Source organism: Aristolochia californica, unplaced genomic scaffold (genome assembly GCF_029961685.1).
Source record: "Aristolochia californica isolate CCGP_79_NKW_82.1479 unplaced genomic scaffold, dmAriCali1.0.hap1 SCAF_4, whole genome shotgun sequence".
NCBI lineage: Eukaryota > Viridiplantae > Streptophyta > Magnoliopsida > Piperales > Aristolochiaceae > Aristolochia > Aristolochia californica.
Genome location: NW_027182103.1, coordinates 1,382,048 through 1,395,589, shown reverse-complemented (window position 1 = coordinate 1,395,589; position 13,542 = coordinate 1,382,048). Strand labels below are relative to the sequence as shown.

The following is a 13,542-nucleotide window of genomic DNA, read 5'->3' as shown; positions in this document are numbered from 1 at the left end:
CATTATTGTACCAGTGAGGGAAGGAGATAAAAAGAGGGGTTGCAGCGATCTTTCAGAGAGGAGAGGGGCCGCCACCCTCTCCTTATAACTGTCAATTCGGGTGGGGTAGCCGTCCCTACGGTAGTTGCGCTCCCTGCACGGGAAGGCAACCCATCCCTCCCAGAGAAACAAAGTCGGAAACTCCCTGCTCCCCTTTGCAAACAGAATGAATTCGAATATGAAAATCTTATTTTTCATGTAAACAGATGTAATCTAGCGTCCGAGCACTGAAAGATTGTCGGTAGACGTGACCGAAGTAGCCTGCCAAGACCGGGAAACAGGAAGAAGAAAACGAGTTACCGATCTTGACTCACTTCATAGAAAACCACTGAAATTAAATAAACCCTAAACCCCTCGGTAGTTTAGGGTACCTTACAGACCGTTCCCCGTTCCCCTCTGGTTCGGATTCTTTCCTGATGTCGGTTTCTCTCCAGAAGAACCATTCTGTGTGTTCTATACTCGATCTCTCTTTAGTTCGGTTTCATCCGTCACAAACAAAGGAGAAAAATCAGAAAATAACAGTTTTCTGTGCAGTACTGTTACGCAGATTATCACCAACTGTAAACGTCCGAGGATGGAAAAATATTGTCATCGAGGATGGAAGGCACTGACACATTCAGGTTCAGAAGGAGCCCAGTAGTCGCCGGAATCTTCCACCACCTCGCTCACATCGTCTCTTGCAACCCCTGAAGCAGACGCCCCGAGTGCACCCAATGACGCCGCCCCTCCCTGTGGAACTATCTTCCTCTTGCTTCTACTCCTTTGCCATCTCCTCAAACTGTCTGACCACTCGTCGGATATCTCACCATCACCTCGCCCCACCCTCGACTGCCACTCTTTCACCACTTCAATCGATCTGTTTCTCCGGTTTAGATCGACGCTGCTCATCGCCGGGAAGATCAACGGCCTGAACCAGTAGACCAGAATGATCAAAAGCACGATGTATATATATACTGAAGTCCAGACATAGAATGTCCACTTCCACTTGCGCACGAGCTCTTTCCGCCATGGGAGTTGCGATTTTACTCGAACTTCGGACGAGTATAACTCCGGGAGAGATGAAGTACCCGCCCTTGGCTGTAATCTGATTCTGATTGCTTCGGTTCTTGGGTTCCCTAATTCCTTGTATTTTAACAGCTTGACAGTGATTTCTTGGGTCTCTCCTGTGATTCCCAGTACCAGAGGTACGCCCATTATGAAGGTTCTCGCCAATCGAATCGGCGGGCTTCGAAATCGTAACATGCATGGCTGGCTTGATCTTTCGAGAATTTCTCCGGTGACTGAGATAACTTCTGCAGTGATCTGTAAATGTAAATATGCAAATTAATCAGGGATTTTTTTTGCCAACCAGAGAGACCTGCCATCTCTTTGTAGCTTGGAAGATTTCATGTCTGAATCAAACATGGGACTCACCTGAAACACTCCAATATGGCGATTGAAATCCGATTCCGGCATGAGAAGCACGATGGAGACGTCAAACGTGTGCCCCGCCGGAAAAAGCAGCTTCCTCCGCCCAACCGAACCCCCAAGCGTTAGAGCTGCAGCAGGGTGAAATTGCGTGTAATCAAAATGCAGAGGCTCCCTCAGGAAAACCGGCTCCTCCACCCAGAACCAGAGCAGTCCGGCGGCGAGGGCGACAGCGATGACCAAAACCATGAGCAGAAGCAGACAGACGTAAACCGCGCCGGCCAGCCCGACTCCCAGCTTCCTCAAGACGAGGCCACCACCATGGGCTACGCGGGCGGGGACCTCGTGGACAGCTTCCTGGGCGTGTTCTTTAGCCTGCTCGGCGCGGTGGACGGAGTCAGAGGCGAGAGAGAAGATGGAGACGAATGCGTCAGAGAAGAGGCGGAGGCGGGTTGCGATTAGCTCGATGAGGAGCTCCCCGGGCTTGACTAGAAGAGGTTCTGCTTCTTCTTCCGGCTTCATCTTTTTCGCTGCGTCGGAGAATCAACCGGCCGAGCTATAGAGAGAGGTTTCTACGGGGGGTTCTCCTTGTGGGGGTGAGGGAGAGACTGCATGAGGACAAGTGGCGGGTATTTGCAGTAACAAAAGCACGACGTGTACGTTGAGTGGCTGCATGCGCTCCCTTCCATCTTTTTAAATGCTCCCTTCAATTTACCCTGTGACGCGGTCTTCGCAGTATTTTCAACGCGGATGACAGATGAAGAGCATGGAATCGTGAGTCTTGACTTGGATCCCGACTCGGTCATGTGAAATCCAATACCCCATTATGATCGGTATTTTTGACTCAGAACTCGTCAGGAAGAGCTTGCAGAAATTTTTTTAAAATATTTTATAAATCCCAATTTACTATTATAAATATTTCTCATTATTCTAAAAACTCACCAAATAAAACCCTAAACCCTAAACTTTGAACCCAAAATCTTTTACCCTAAACTTTAAGGTACGAGAATTTGACTATTAGTATTCCCGAAAATAGTTAATGAAAACAAGATAATGATTAAAAAAATTTACTAATTATTTTTTAAAATATAAATAATTAATATTTTATTTTATTTTTATTTTTTTTCTTTTCTTTTTCATCTAGTTCCTAACCGACCCTAAACCTTCAACCTCTGTTGCATAGATGGAGATAATCAATAATATATGTTATTTATGGATTCAAATTTAACCTTGTTGATGCAAGGTACATCGGCCAATGTAGCTGGGAAACATTTCAGTTGATACTAAACAAAAGGTATTTGAATCGAATCAAAGAACCAATGTGCCCACCTTTAAAGATTATACCCTCTTCTAGGACCATATACTTTAATGTGGAGTAGTTGTCTATGTTGCAATGGGATTTTTAAATTTAAATTTAAATTATTTTAATGAAGCTAATTAATTATCTACCATTTTTAAAAATAAGATAAATAATTTATTTTTCAGGTTTTAAATTAATATTTAAGTGGAGATTTACTATAAAAATTAAGTAATTTGATGTGCAAATATGAATTTTTATATTTTTTTTCAAATTAAAAATTTAAAAAAGGGTTTAGTTTTATTATGCGAGTGTCTTATCAGTTATATAAATTAATTAATTTTTTAATTAAAATATAAAATTAACTAATAATAATGAATACAAATAATTTTAGTGTCTAATATAAGTTTAATAAAAGAAATGAATAAAAAATATTTTTTTAAATGACTGAAATACCCCTTCTTATAAGAGTTTATACGTGGGCAATTTTGTCAATAAAGAACCGAAAAGAAAAGGTGGTAGACTCGTGTAAGCCGGCACAACTCACGTAACCTCACCTACCTTCACGGCTTCCTATGTGTAATCTGGGTCCCACACGGTCACTTCTTGTTGTCGTCCCCGCATTAAAGAGAACCCAAGGTGGGTCCCAGAATATTCATATCACCACTTGCGAGGATTCGTAGGCCGAGAGCATCAATCGGGGGATGGCACGTGTGAAACGCGATCTGATACTTCGATGCCGTGGAAGGGGCCGAGAGGCGGGCCTCGCTTGCGGGTGAAACGCCACTGCACAGTTTCTGAAGCTTAACCACTCGACCCCATTTTCGGGACGCAGAGAGCCAAACCCCTGCGAGGAAATCCACACTCTGTTTCCCCTCTACTTTTCTTTTTGTTTCCCTGGATTCGCTTCCAACTTTTGTTTCTTTTTAAATACAGACTGAGACAGGGAAGAGAGAGACAGAGAACGAGCTCGAGCTCGCTCTTTTAAGGTCGGTCAAATGATGCCTCTCCGTCAAATCTTCTCTGAAATGCCTCGCCTTTGCTCCCCTTTTCTTTTCTTTTTTTCTTTTTTGCGTTTCTTTTTTATTGTGATTTGTGAGTATGTAAGTTGTGGGTACTGGGTTGCGAGTCTGTGACCCGTTTCTGCGCCGCAGTGGGAGGTGTTGTGGTGACTGTGGTCTGGTATGTAGGGGTCGGACGTTTGAGTTTTGGATTGTAGGGTTATCAGATGGCGGGAACGGAGGAGACGGGAGCTGCGAGGGGTGAGTGGAAGTCGGTGCTTTCGAGTCCCAAAGGTCTTTTCTCGGCTTTTGTGGCGGATGGGTTTGGGTCGAGGTCGTACACGAACGCATCGGAGGCATGCAAACCAACGGGGGATGGCGAGAGAGGTATTGGTGCCGCGGAAGGGTCGGAGAGTTTGGATGCTTCGAAAGAGGTTTGTGCTGATTCGACGGCTCCGACTGGGAGGAATGGTGGTAGCATCGCGGAGAGGAGAGCGGCGAGATGTGGGTTCAGTGCGCCCAGGATAAATACGGCAAGGTTTAGATCTGTGGGCCCGCTTGGGTCGCCTGGAATTCGGTCGCCCTACCTCACCATACCTCCTGGCCTCAGTCCGACGACCTTGTTGGATTCTCCTGTTATGCTTTCAAATTCACAGGTAAGTTGGAGTGCATAAAGTTTCTCTTCTTGCCTTTTGAGGAATGTTTAATGTTCTGGATTACCTAATTTTGGATCAAATACGCATTTGTTATAGGCTATCTGTAGTTTATAGATATATCTTTGTGAACATCGTTGCCAATTTTGTTGATAGATCAGACATGCTAAATTGTGAATCAGTTTGGTGTGTGGTTCATACTCTCATGGGATTTTTTATTTATTTTATTTTATTTTATTTTATTTCTTGTCTTGCTATCAATTCGGCTGGCTGTCAATGGGATTGTCTATATTTCCTGCTGTTAAGCAGTTAACGTTTGTTCTCCGATAGAGCTTCTATGCTACCTACGTTTTTACGTTCATCAAAAGGTCTAGTGGCATGTTTTCGTTGGAAATCACATTATAACACCTTTGGATCGTTCTTGGCGTCCTATGTCTCAGTCTTTTATAGTAGGTGAATAGTTGTCTTACTGGCCATTGAGGTTTCTTGGAAGTTATGAGGAGTGATAATCCCTGAATTTAAGAACCATGACTGCAGGTCTATCGTTCTCCGCTACCAGAATTATTCAGATCTATTTAGTTGAAAAGAGGAGGTGGGTTTCATGGGGTATATTGCAACTTATTTGAGATAGGACTCTAAGATGATTAAGATGACGTATTTGTTGCAAGTTTATTTACATGTGTTCATGGGCAAATATTGTGCTTAACTGTAGTTATTTTACATTATAGTCCTCGTGTATGAATTACTATTGTTCTGGATGGATACCTCATATATGGCCGAGAAAGGATTGAGCCTTTTGCTGGACTGCCACATTTGAGGGTCTCTTAGTGTGGGTGTGGTTCAAGTTTCATAGGCACCTGGGGTATTTTGGGTGTTTGTAAATAAAATGAACTGTTGCTTTATTCACTTTTGCTAATTCTGGCAGTACAGGTATGTGTTCACCTTAGCTTTGCTGTGTAGTTCCAACAAGAAATTGAGGTAAGTCTATATTGACATGGATAGGTGGTAAGAAAACACTTACTGGGTCAATCTAACCATGCAACTAGTAAAGATAAAGCAGATTAGAGGATTCAACATAGCAGACCCTGCATAATAGAGAAGGTTTTGAGGACGATGGTAACAATGAACTTTTATTTTTCAAATGGTATTTATTGGCCATCTTCAAAAGGAACAAGTGAATGCAATGTCATTCTGCAGAATGAAACTTTCATGTCATTTTAAACTGAATTTACATCTTGATTGTGGTCTTGTTACCATTATACTTCAAAGTTTGTATGGTGAAAATTTCATTGTAATTCCTTGACTTGAAGTGGGCGTTTCAATATTTCTTCATCCCACTGTATAATTAATCATATTTTTTTAGGCTCAAACATCACCAACAACTGGATCTTTTCACTTGCCTTCTTTCACTCATGAAAGCCCAATTGGTATGTCTATAGCTTCTGATACAGATAAAGACAACTCTGAGGATTCTTCTGCATTCATGTTTAAACCTCATCCAGATGCAGTTCCCACACTCATCATTCCAAATGATGGAAATAAGGTAGGAGTTTCCTTCTTTTGATCCTTATGATTTTGTGTGGAGTTAGTCACTCTTATACCTGCATAACAAATGCCTGGTTGTTGTCATTTCAGATACCACATTTAACTCTCGATTCTAGAATGGTGGTTTTTGGTTTTATGGCTGTTGAAATGATTACTACCACTACAATTTGATGAAAATATTATTCTTTGTTGAAGTTCTGAACTTATGCTTTACTATAGATGCTCGTACCAAGTGATAGTGCTCAATAGCAAAAAAATATTGACAGCATGCTTATGAAACTCCTAAATGCTTAGTTTCAAAGCACATTTTGTGCACGTGGGTTTTTTGGAGAACATGATTCTGGAGAAAATTCATCTATGTTGATTTATTATTTAGAGATAAAAAGAGTTGGTGCTTGTGAAATTTCCTAAATAAATTCTTGTTTAAAACAGTTTATTTTTTAAATAATGCGTTGTTCTTTTAATATAACTCAGCACTATTTCAAAAAAATAAAATAATGAGTTTTTCTTTTTGGTACTTTAATATTAAAAGTACTTCACAGATCTTTGCAGTGCTTGTGAGTTATCTAGTCTTGTCTTTGGAAGGAAAAAAAAAAGTTCTCAGTCTGTCTCAATTATCTATGTCAAGCAAATATTTGTTTCTTAACATGTATAGGGTTTTATGCTCTTAAAAGTATTTTATTTAGAGACTGTAAATTTAACATCTTATGGAATATTTAATGTCCTTCTGAGTGCACAATTTTGAAATTAAAACTATACATTCCTATTCTCTTCTCATAAAATTTCTCTGTGTTTCTTTAATATTTCTTTATCAACTTGGTGCTTCTCAGACAACTTCTATCATTCAGGATGAAGAAAGAAACTTTAGTTACACTACGGGTTCCTTTCATTATGCTATCTATGGAGAGGGATGTGTGAAAAACCATTCAGTCAACTAATAAAGAAACTAGTACAAGAATTCTTTTTTTTTTTTTTTTGACAAAACTAGTAATAGAAATTTATTTGTTGATTTTCTCTAGGTATCTTCCAGTTCAAACCTGGCCCAGCATGTTGGCATGTCTGATGTCAGTAATTATTCCTTGGTTCAGGCACAGAAACTGATGGGATTCAAGTATGAACCAGTGGTCCTGAAACACACTAATTCAAGAAACTTTACCAGTGATTCTTTTCCCAACGTAAATGGTTCTAACTGTCTGACTGAAAATGCAAAGTCCATAGCTCCTCATACATGCCCTCCTAGCATTACAGACCAAGCACATCAGCCATGTGAGGACCCCCCAAGTTCAGGAGATATTGGCACTAAGCACATTGTGGAAGAGGACCAGAAAGCAGGGTTTTCTTCAATGGGCATGGGCAGGCCTTCGGAAGATGGGTTTAATTGGAGAAAGTATGGGCAGAAGCAGGTCAAAGGTAGTGAGTACCCTCGAAGCTACTACAAATGTACTCATCCAAATTGCCAGGTGAAGAAAAAGGTTGAACGTTCCCATGATGGTCAGATAACTGAGATCATCTATAAGGGTGCCCATAGTCATGCTAAACCTCAGCCTAGTCGTCGCTCTGCCATTGGGTCAACATTTTCTCTTGGTGAGATGTCAGATTCACTGGAAGGCTCCATTACATATGCAAGAGGTGAAGGTGGATCTATCTGGAGGGGAATCCAACCAGGATCTAATGACAAAGGTGGTGGTGATTGGAGATGTGATGGCTTGGAGAGGACATCATCTGCTTCAGTTGTCACTGATGCTTCAGATCCATTATCAACTGCCCAAGGGAAACAAATGAATGTATTTGAATCTGTGGATAGACCTGAACTGTCATCTGCTCTTGCTAGCCATGATGATGATGAAGATGGGGCCACACAAAGAAGCTTGCCACTTGGAGATGATGATGAAGATGATGAATCAGAGTCTAAGAGAAGGTTACTAGAGTTGATATACTTGGTCTTTCATGAGCATACTATCCTGTTTTAGAAAAGAATTCTATCCAGAATAGATAGAACCTGAAATTGGAAGTAACCAACTTGATTTGAGTTAATAGCATGTGAAGTTATCCAAAACTTAGTGGAGACAGTGACCCTGCAGTGTCTTAACTGTTAATCAAGTTATTTGGTATTTAGTAAAAAAGCATTAACCTTTAAACCAATTCAAGCCAACTTTTTGGCTCATCCTAGATGAAAACTGATATTTAAGGATCTCTTTTTTTTTTTTTTTTTTTGGTCTTTTTCCAGGAAGATAGAGGGCTCTTTGATTGAAATGAATTTGGCATCCAGATCTGTTCGTGAACCAAGAGTAGTAGTTCAAACTGATAGTGATGTTGACATCCTTGATGATGGGTACCGCTGGCGCAAGTATGGGCAGAAAGTGGTCAAAGGAAACCCTAATCCTCGGTATCTCTTTTGTGTTTTTTTTTTTTCCTTTTCATACCTGATAGTTATAATATTCCTTGTCGTACAGGTGTTGCCTTCGCATTTCTTCTTCTAATTGGCTGATTATGTTTCAATTGCAGGAGCTACTACAAATGCACAAATGCTGGATGTACTGTGAGGAAGCATGTTGAGAGAGCGTCACATGATCTGAAGTCGGTCATTACAACATATGAGGGAAAGCACAACCATGAAGTTCCAGCAGCCAGGAACAATAATCACCTCAATTCTGGTGCAAGCACCGGTTCAGCTCCTCCGACTGCTTATACTGCATCAGCCTTGTCAGTGGCATCAAACATCCCCAAGCCTGAACCGCGAGTGCAAGACCTTGCCCCCCACTTTGAGAGGAAACCAGAATCGAGGAACAACTACTTGAAACCGGAATATGTGGGGAGTTTCACTGGTGACATCAAACTATGTGGTTCCTCCAGTTATGACATAAAGCTTCCCCCTGCTTTGCAAGCTTCTATTTCATTGGGTTCCTTTGTTCACAGTGAAGCCCCACAAGCAACTTCTGTAGCTCCAGGTGTTCCAGATTTCCCTATTTCTTTCCCATCAATTAATTTCCCTCGGTCAGCTAGTCTTTCACTTCCTGGTTTCGATTTTAATCCTGGGAAGCCCATTACTGGGGCTCAACCATTCATGGGGTATCAACCTAAAGAGAGTGATATAAGATTCCTTACACTTAAACAGGAGAAAGATGATGGGTCATACGAGGCTCAGCTACCGGTCGGTCATCCGGAGAATGCATCCTATCGCCAGATCATGGGAGGGTTTACCATGTAAATTTTGTTTCTTCTTTAAGATGATAAGCCCTTGCCCGAGGTCGATGATGCTCAATAAGGAAATTCAACAAATGATCTCCTTTTAAAATGTCTTTTTTTTGTTGTTGTTATGTTTACAAGTTCCTTCAATCCTATACATCCATACAGACAGCTCCTGTAATTAGTGTTCAATTTTTTGGCTGTAACCCCTACCAGAAATTGTTGTTGCTTTACGAATGAAGATCCTATTTGTTCATTAACAACAGACATATTCTTGTTACTGCTGCTGCTCATCCTAGCAAAAGTGTAAACGTTTAGAGTAAGCAAAACACTGGTTGTTGGCCAATTTGCAGTGCCTTGCTGCTTCAATTTGTTTCAGCCTTCATGCAGAGAAAGGGCCGGCCCTTTTCAGAAGCCTGAACACAAACAAAATGATGTTCAGTTGGAAGAGGGATGTTACTTTCTACAACTATATTACAATCCAAACTCAATCAATTCCCCAAGCCCATCCCTCTTCGTCGTCCTCCTCAGCTTCAATATCAGTCTTCTCATCGTTGTCTCCAAGTAGGCCAACACCATTCCTTCTCTCTCTTCTCATCCTCTTTCCTTCTCTCACCAGCTCCATTAGCCACTCCTTTAACCCCAAAAACTCGTTCTTATCCATCAATCTCCCCTTCTCATCATATTCTTCCATAAAAAACACAGAATCTCGCATTCCCTTCAAGCTGACATAAAACATCTCCGGGTGTCTCACCAACATTGCTCGCAGCCTGTTCGACAACTCGAACTCCTTTATGAAATGCGTCAAGTGGTCTATCAGAGTCCTCCTTTCGACGGTCATTGACAGTACCTCCCTCACCACCTGGCAGGCCCTCTTCTATCCCTCCATGATATGTGGCTCTGGCCACTCTCCTGGGTCCATATACGGATCAAAACCCCGCTGTTCTCTCATCTTGATCAAGAAATATCGGTGCTTCCTCTTCAAAATTGAGACCCTTTCTCAGTTTCAAGGTCCGGAAATTGGGCGCCAGGTCGATGATTAAGTCATTATCTCGAACAGGTGGCAGGGGGGCGGAACCGCCAGAAGGGGATCCCAGTTCACGAGCTCCAGCGCTCGACCGTAGGATGGTCTTGAAACAGTGGGGGTGGTCTTTGCAGAGGCGCGAGCAGAAATTGACAGGGAGACCCATGTCAGGGGCCAGATGCACGAGCTTGGAAAGGAGGAGCCTACGGTGGGAAGAGAGCATAAGTAGCTTCTGGAGCTAGGCGGCTAAGGGAGTCGGCCACAAGGGTCCTGAGATAAGCTTCCTGCTGCGCGAGTGCTACCACTGCCGGCGTGAGGCGGACAGAGAGAAGGTCGTTCAGGGAGGTGGCCGGCCGGAAGAGCTCGAAGATCGAGGGAAACGTTGGATCATGGTGAGAGTGGAACGGGAAGGCGGGAGGGAAAGGTAGGAGCGGCATTTGGAGAGAACCCGGAGGGGGAGGAAGTGTTTGGGCTTGGCGAGGAGGAGCGTTTTGAGCTTCTGGACGAAGCGGATGTTGTTGCTCTTTGTTACAAGACGGTCCAGCACTTGACTCCGGACCATCCTCGGATGCTTACAAGCGACAATGACGAACCTATTCTTGCTCTGATTCCTGTCACATTAGATGCTAATTCTGAGAGCTCACGAGGAGGAGGAAGAAGAGAGTGTAGATGGATTTCCAAGAGAGGAAACTGGAGAGATGGAAGTGCGAAGTCTCTGCCAAGAAGAAATGGAGACAGTGTGGACCATAGTCCAAAAGGTCCAATTGAGATCCGCTAAGAACTTCGTAACTGAATGTTCAAGGGGCAGCCATGAACAATCTCATTGATTTATTACTTGGAATATTTTTTATATCAACTAATTAGAAATATTATTTCATAAAATATCATTAAACAAAGAGTGCTATTTGTTACGATATCACTGAGCCAAATATATCACCTGCTTTACGACACTTTCGATCTGGTGTTTGCTCAAATCTAATCTTTCTCTCTGGCAAAGTTTTAACAAACTGCCGGCGACGTATGCAATGATGTCAGAAGAGGAAGAAGCCGATCAGCACATCTCAGCTTCACATGTAAGATCAGATGGGAGATGGATCTGGGAAACCCAAGCTTGGTGCTCGAAACCTGCTTTCGCAAGCAGTGATGTCATTTACATTGCCATCGAACTGGGTAGGAGAGTACAGACAATATGTCTGGCTTTATCTTGTCGCCCTCGACTGAGAGTGACGCTGGCAGAAGCGTTTGCAAGTAGAAAACGGAAGACAGAAAAGGATCAAGAATTTAATAACACCGCTTTGTACGCTACTTTTTGTATGGACGTTAAAATCGAGCGTTAATGTCCGAAAGATGAAAGGTATATGTTGGCCAAGACAAGATTTTATATTTCTCCCAGAAATCTCAATTCAGAGCAGAATCAACGGTGGATCTCCAAAAACTCTATAAATAATCCATTCATGTGGCCTTGCTTCCATGCAGAAGCGGTTGCAGAATCGACAAATGGGAGAGATAGGGGACAAAGGAAGTGGTAAAGCAGCTCATGTTCTCGTCTTCCCTTATCCGTCCCAGGGGCACATCAACCCAATGCTCCAATTTGCTAAGCGTTTGTTTCACAAAGGCGTCGAAGTTTCTCTGGTCACCACCATCTTCCTCAACAAGTCCATGGTGGCACAGACTGGTCCTATAAGTCTGGAGCTCATCTCGGATGGTAACGACTACGGCGATGAAAAAGCAGGAAGCATTGAAGCTTACCTTCAACGATTCAAAAAGATCGGTTCCCGGTCCCTGACTGATCTCATCCAGAAGCTTAGCAACTCTGGGAGGCCTGTTGATTGCCTTGTGTACGACTCTTTTCTTCCATGGGCTCTGGATGTGGCCAAACAGTTCGAGGTACCAGGGGCTTCTTTCTTCACTCAGTCTTGTGCAGTTGAGGCCATCTATTACAACGTGTATACTGGGAGACTGGCAGTCCCAGTGCCAGTGCAGACCGTTTCATTGCCTGGACTTCCAGAGCTTCAGGAATCTGAGCTGCCGTCTTTTATTTCCAAACCAGATTATCAACCGGGCATCCTGGAGTTTGTCATGGAGCAGTTCATCAATATAGAGAAAGCTGATTGGGTGTTTTGCAACACTGTTGATCATCTGGAGGATAAGGTGAGTCTTGCAACATCCAACATTTGATGAAGACTGCTTGTTTAGCTGCAGAAAATTAAAAATGACAGAAAAATCATATTCAACTCTTTTTCTATTGGATCTGTTTGGAAAAAAAAAAAACCATTTTCTTCTATTGGATCTGTTGAAAACTCACTGTGGCGTCTCCCTTTTTGTGGGATAAAAAGAATAAGATGAAAATTCAGCCTTATTCCAACCTCTTTTTGCTGGTTCAGTTTTGCTTGACAATACCGACTTCCTTACCATTTCTTTCCACCATGAAACTTTCTTCTCAGGAGGTGAGCTGGTGGAATACTATTATGCCGGTGAAAGCAATCGGGCCGACGATACCATCGTGGTATGTAGACAAGCGTATGAAGGAGGATCAGGATTATGGTGTCAGCCTGTGGAAGAAAGACAGTGCTATCTGTAAAGAGTGGTTAGATTCCAAGGACGATGGGTCTGTAATCTATCTATCATTTGGTAGTGTTGCCAACTTGGGACCGACGAAAATGGAGGAGATTACATGTGCCCTTAGAGAGAGTGATCACTATTTCTTATGGGTAGTGAGAGAATCAGAGGAGAGCAATCTCCCAGAAAATTTTGCAGAGGAGACTAAAGTGAAGGGACTGGTTGTGAGATGGTGCCCGCAATTGGAGGTGCTATCACACAGGGCTGTGGGATGCTTTGTCACACACTGTGGATGGAATTCCACTCTAGAAGGCCTTACTCTAGGTGTGCCAATGGTGGCCTGCCCCCAGTGGAGTGATCAACCCACCAATGCCAAGTACATAGAAGAGGTGTGGGGGGTGGGAATTAGAGCAAGGGTTGATGACAAAGGCATTATCAGTAGAGAAGAACTGAAGAATTGTTTAAAGGAAATAATGGAAGGAGAGAGAGGTGAGGTGATCAAGAGGAAGGCCTGCAAGTGGGGAAAACTGGTCGCGGAATCACTTGAGGAAGGTGGAAGCTCTGACAAGAACATAGAGGAATTTGTGGCTGCAGTTTGTAGATAGATCAACTGGTTAAATTTGGATTTCTTCTTCTTATGTTTTCTTTGGTTGGAAATGAAGCTGATGTTAAAAAAAAAATTACGGTTTCCGAACCATAAAATAAAGACATCTGATTTTATTCAGCTGATTTGAATCATAATAAACTATCTTAAGAATCATTTGAGAGGGAAGAACACACATAATGCCCATATTTTCGCAACTCTTTTGGTCGATCTATTGAAGATAAGAA

At 42.5% G+C, this 13,542-nt stretch overlaps 3 protein-coding genes and 1 pseudogene across 4 annotated transcripts; 2 read left to right on the top strand and 2 right to left on the bottom strand.

The window, feature by feature from the left end:
• Positions 1-627: 627 nt before the first annotated feature.
• LOC137962135 (seipin-1) lies at positions 628-1,968 on the bottom strand. Its single transcript, XM_068808859.1, has 2 exons — positions 1,453-1,968; positions 628-1,341 (listed from the first exon to the last, which is right to left on the bottom strand). Exons 1-2 carry the CDS (start codon positions 1,966-1,968, stop codon positions 628-630), a joined length of 1,230 nt encoding a protein of 409 aa, XP_068664960.1.
• A 1,633-nt stretch (positions 1,969-3,601) lies between these two features.
• LOC137963509 (probable WRKY transcription factor 2) lies at positions 3,602-9,391 on the top strand. Of its 2 annotated transcripts, none has more exons than XM_068810621.1 (5): positions 3,602-4,400; positions 5,761-5,940; positions 7,031-7,860; positions 8,170-8,328; positions 8,448-9,391. In XM_068810621.1, exons 1-5 carry the CDS (start codon positions 3,972-3,974, stop codon positions 9,148-9,150), a joined length of 2,301 nt encoding a protein of 766 aa, XP_068666722.1. In that variant the 5' UTR covers positions 3,602-3,971; the 3' UTR covers positions 9,151-9,391. The 2 variants fall into 2 exon arrangements, with proteins under 2 accessions (XP_068666722.1, XP_068666721.1); XM_068810620.1 differs by having other exon boundaries at positions 6,962-7,860.
• A 120-nt stretch (positions 9,392-9,511) lies between these two features.
• Positions 9,512-10,906, bottom strand: LOC137963909 (protein WHAT'S THIS FACTOR 1, chloroplastic-like; annotated as a pseudogene).
• A 716-nt stretch (positions 10,907-11,622) lies between these two features.
• LOC137962134 (mogroside IE synthase-like) lies at positions 11,623-13,316 on the top strand. Its single transcript, XM_068808858.1, has 2 exons — positions 11,623-12,303; positions 12,597-13,316. Exons 1-2 carry the CDS (start codon positions 11,623-11,625, stop codon positions 13,314-13,316), a joined length of 1,401 nt encoding a protein of 466 aa, XP_068664959.1.
• Positions 13,317-13,542: the final 226 nt, after the last annotated feature.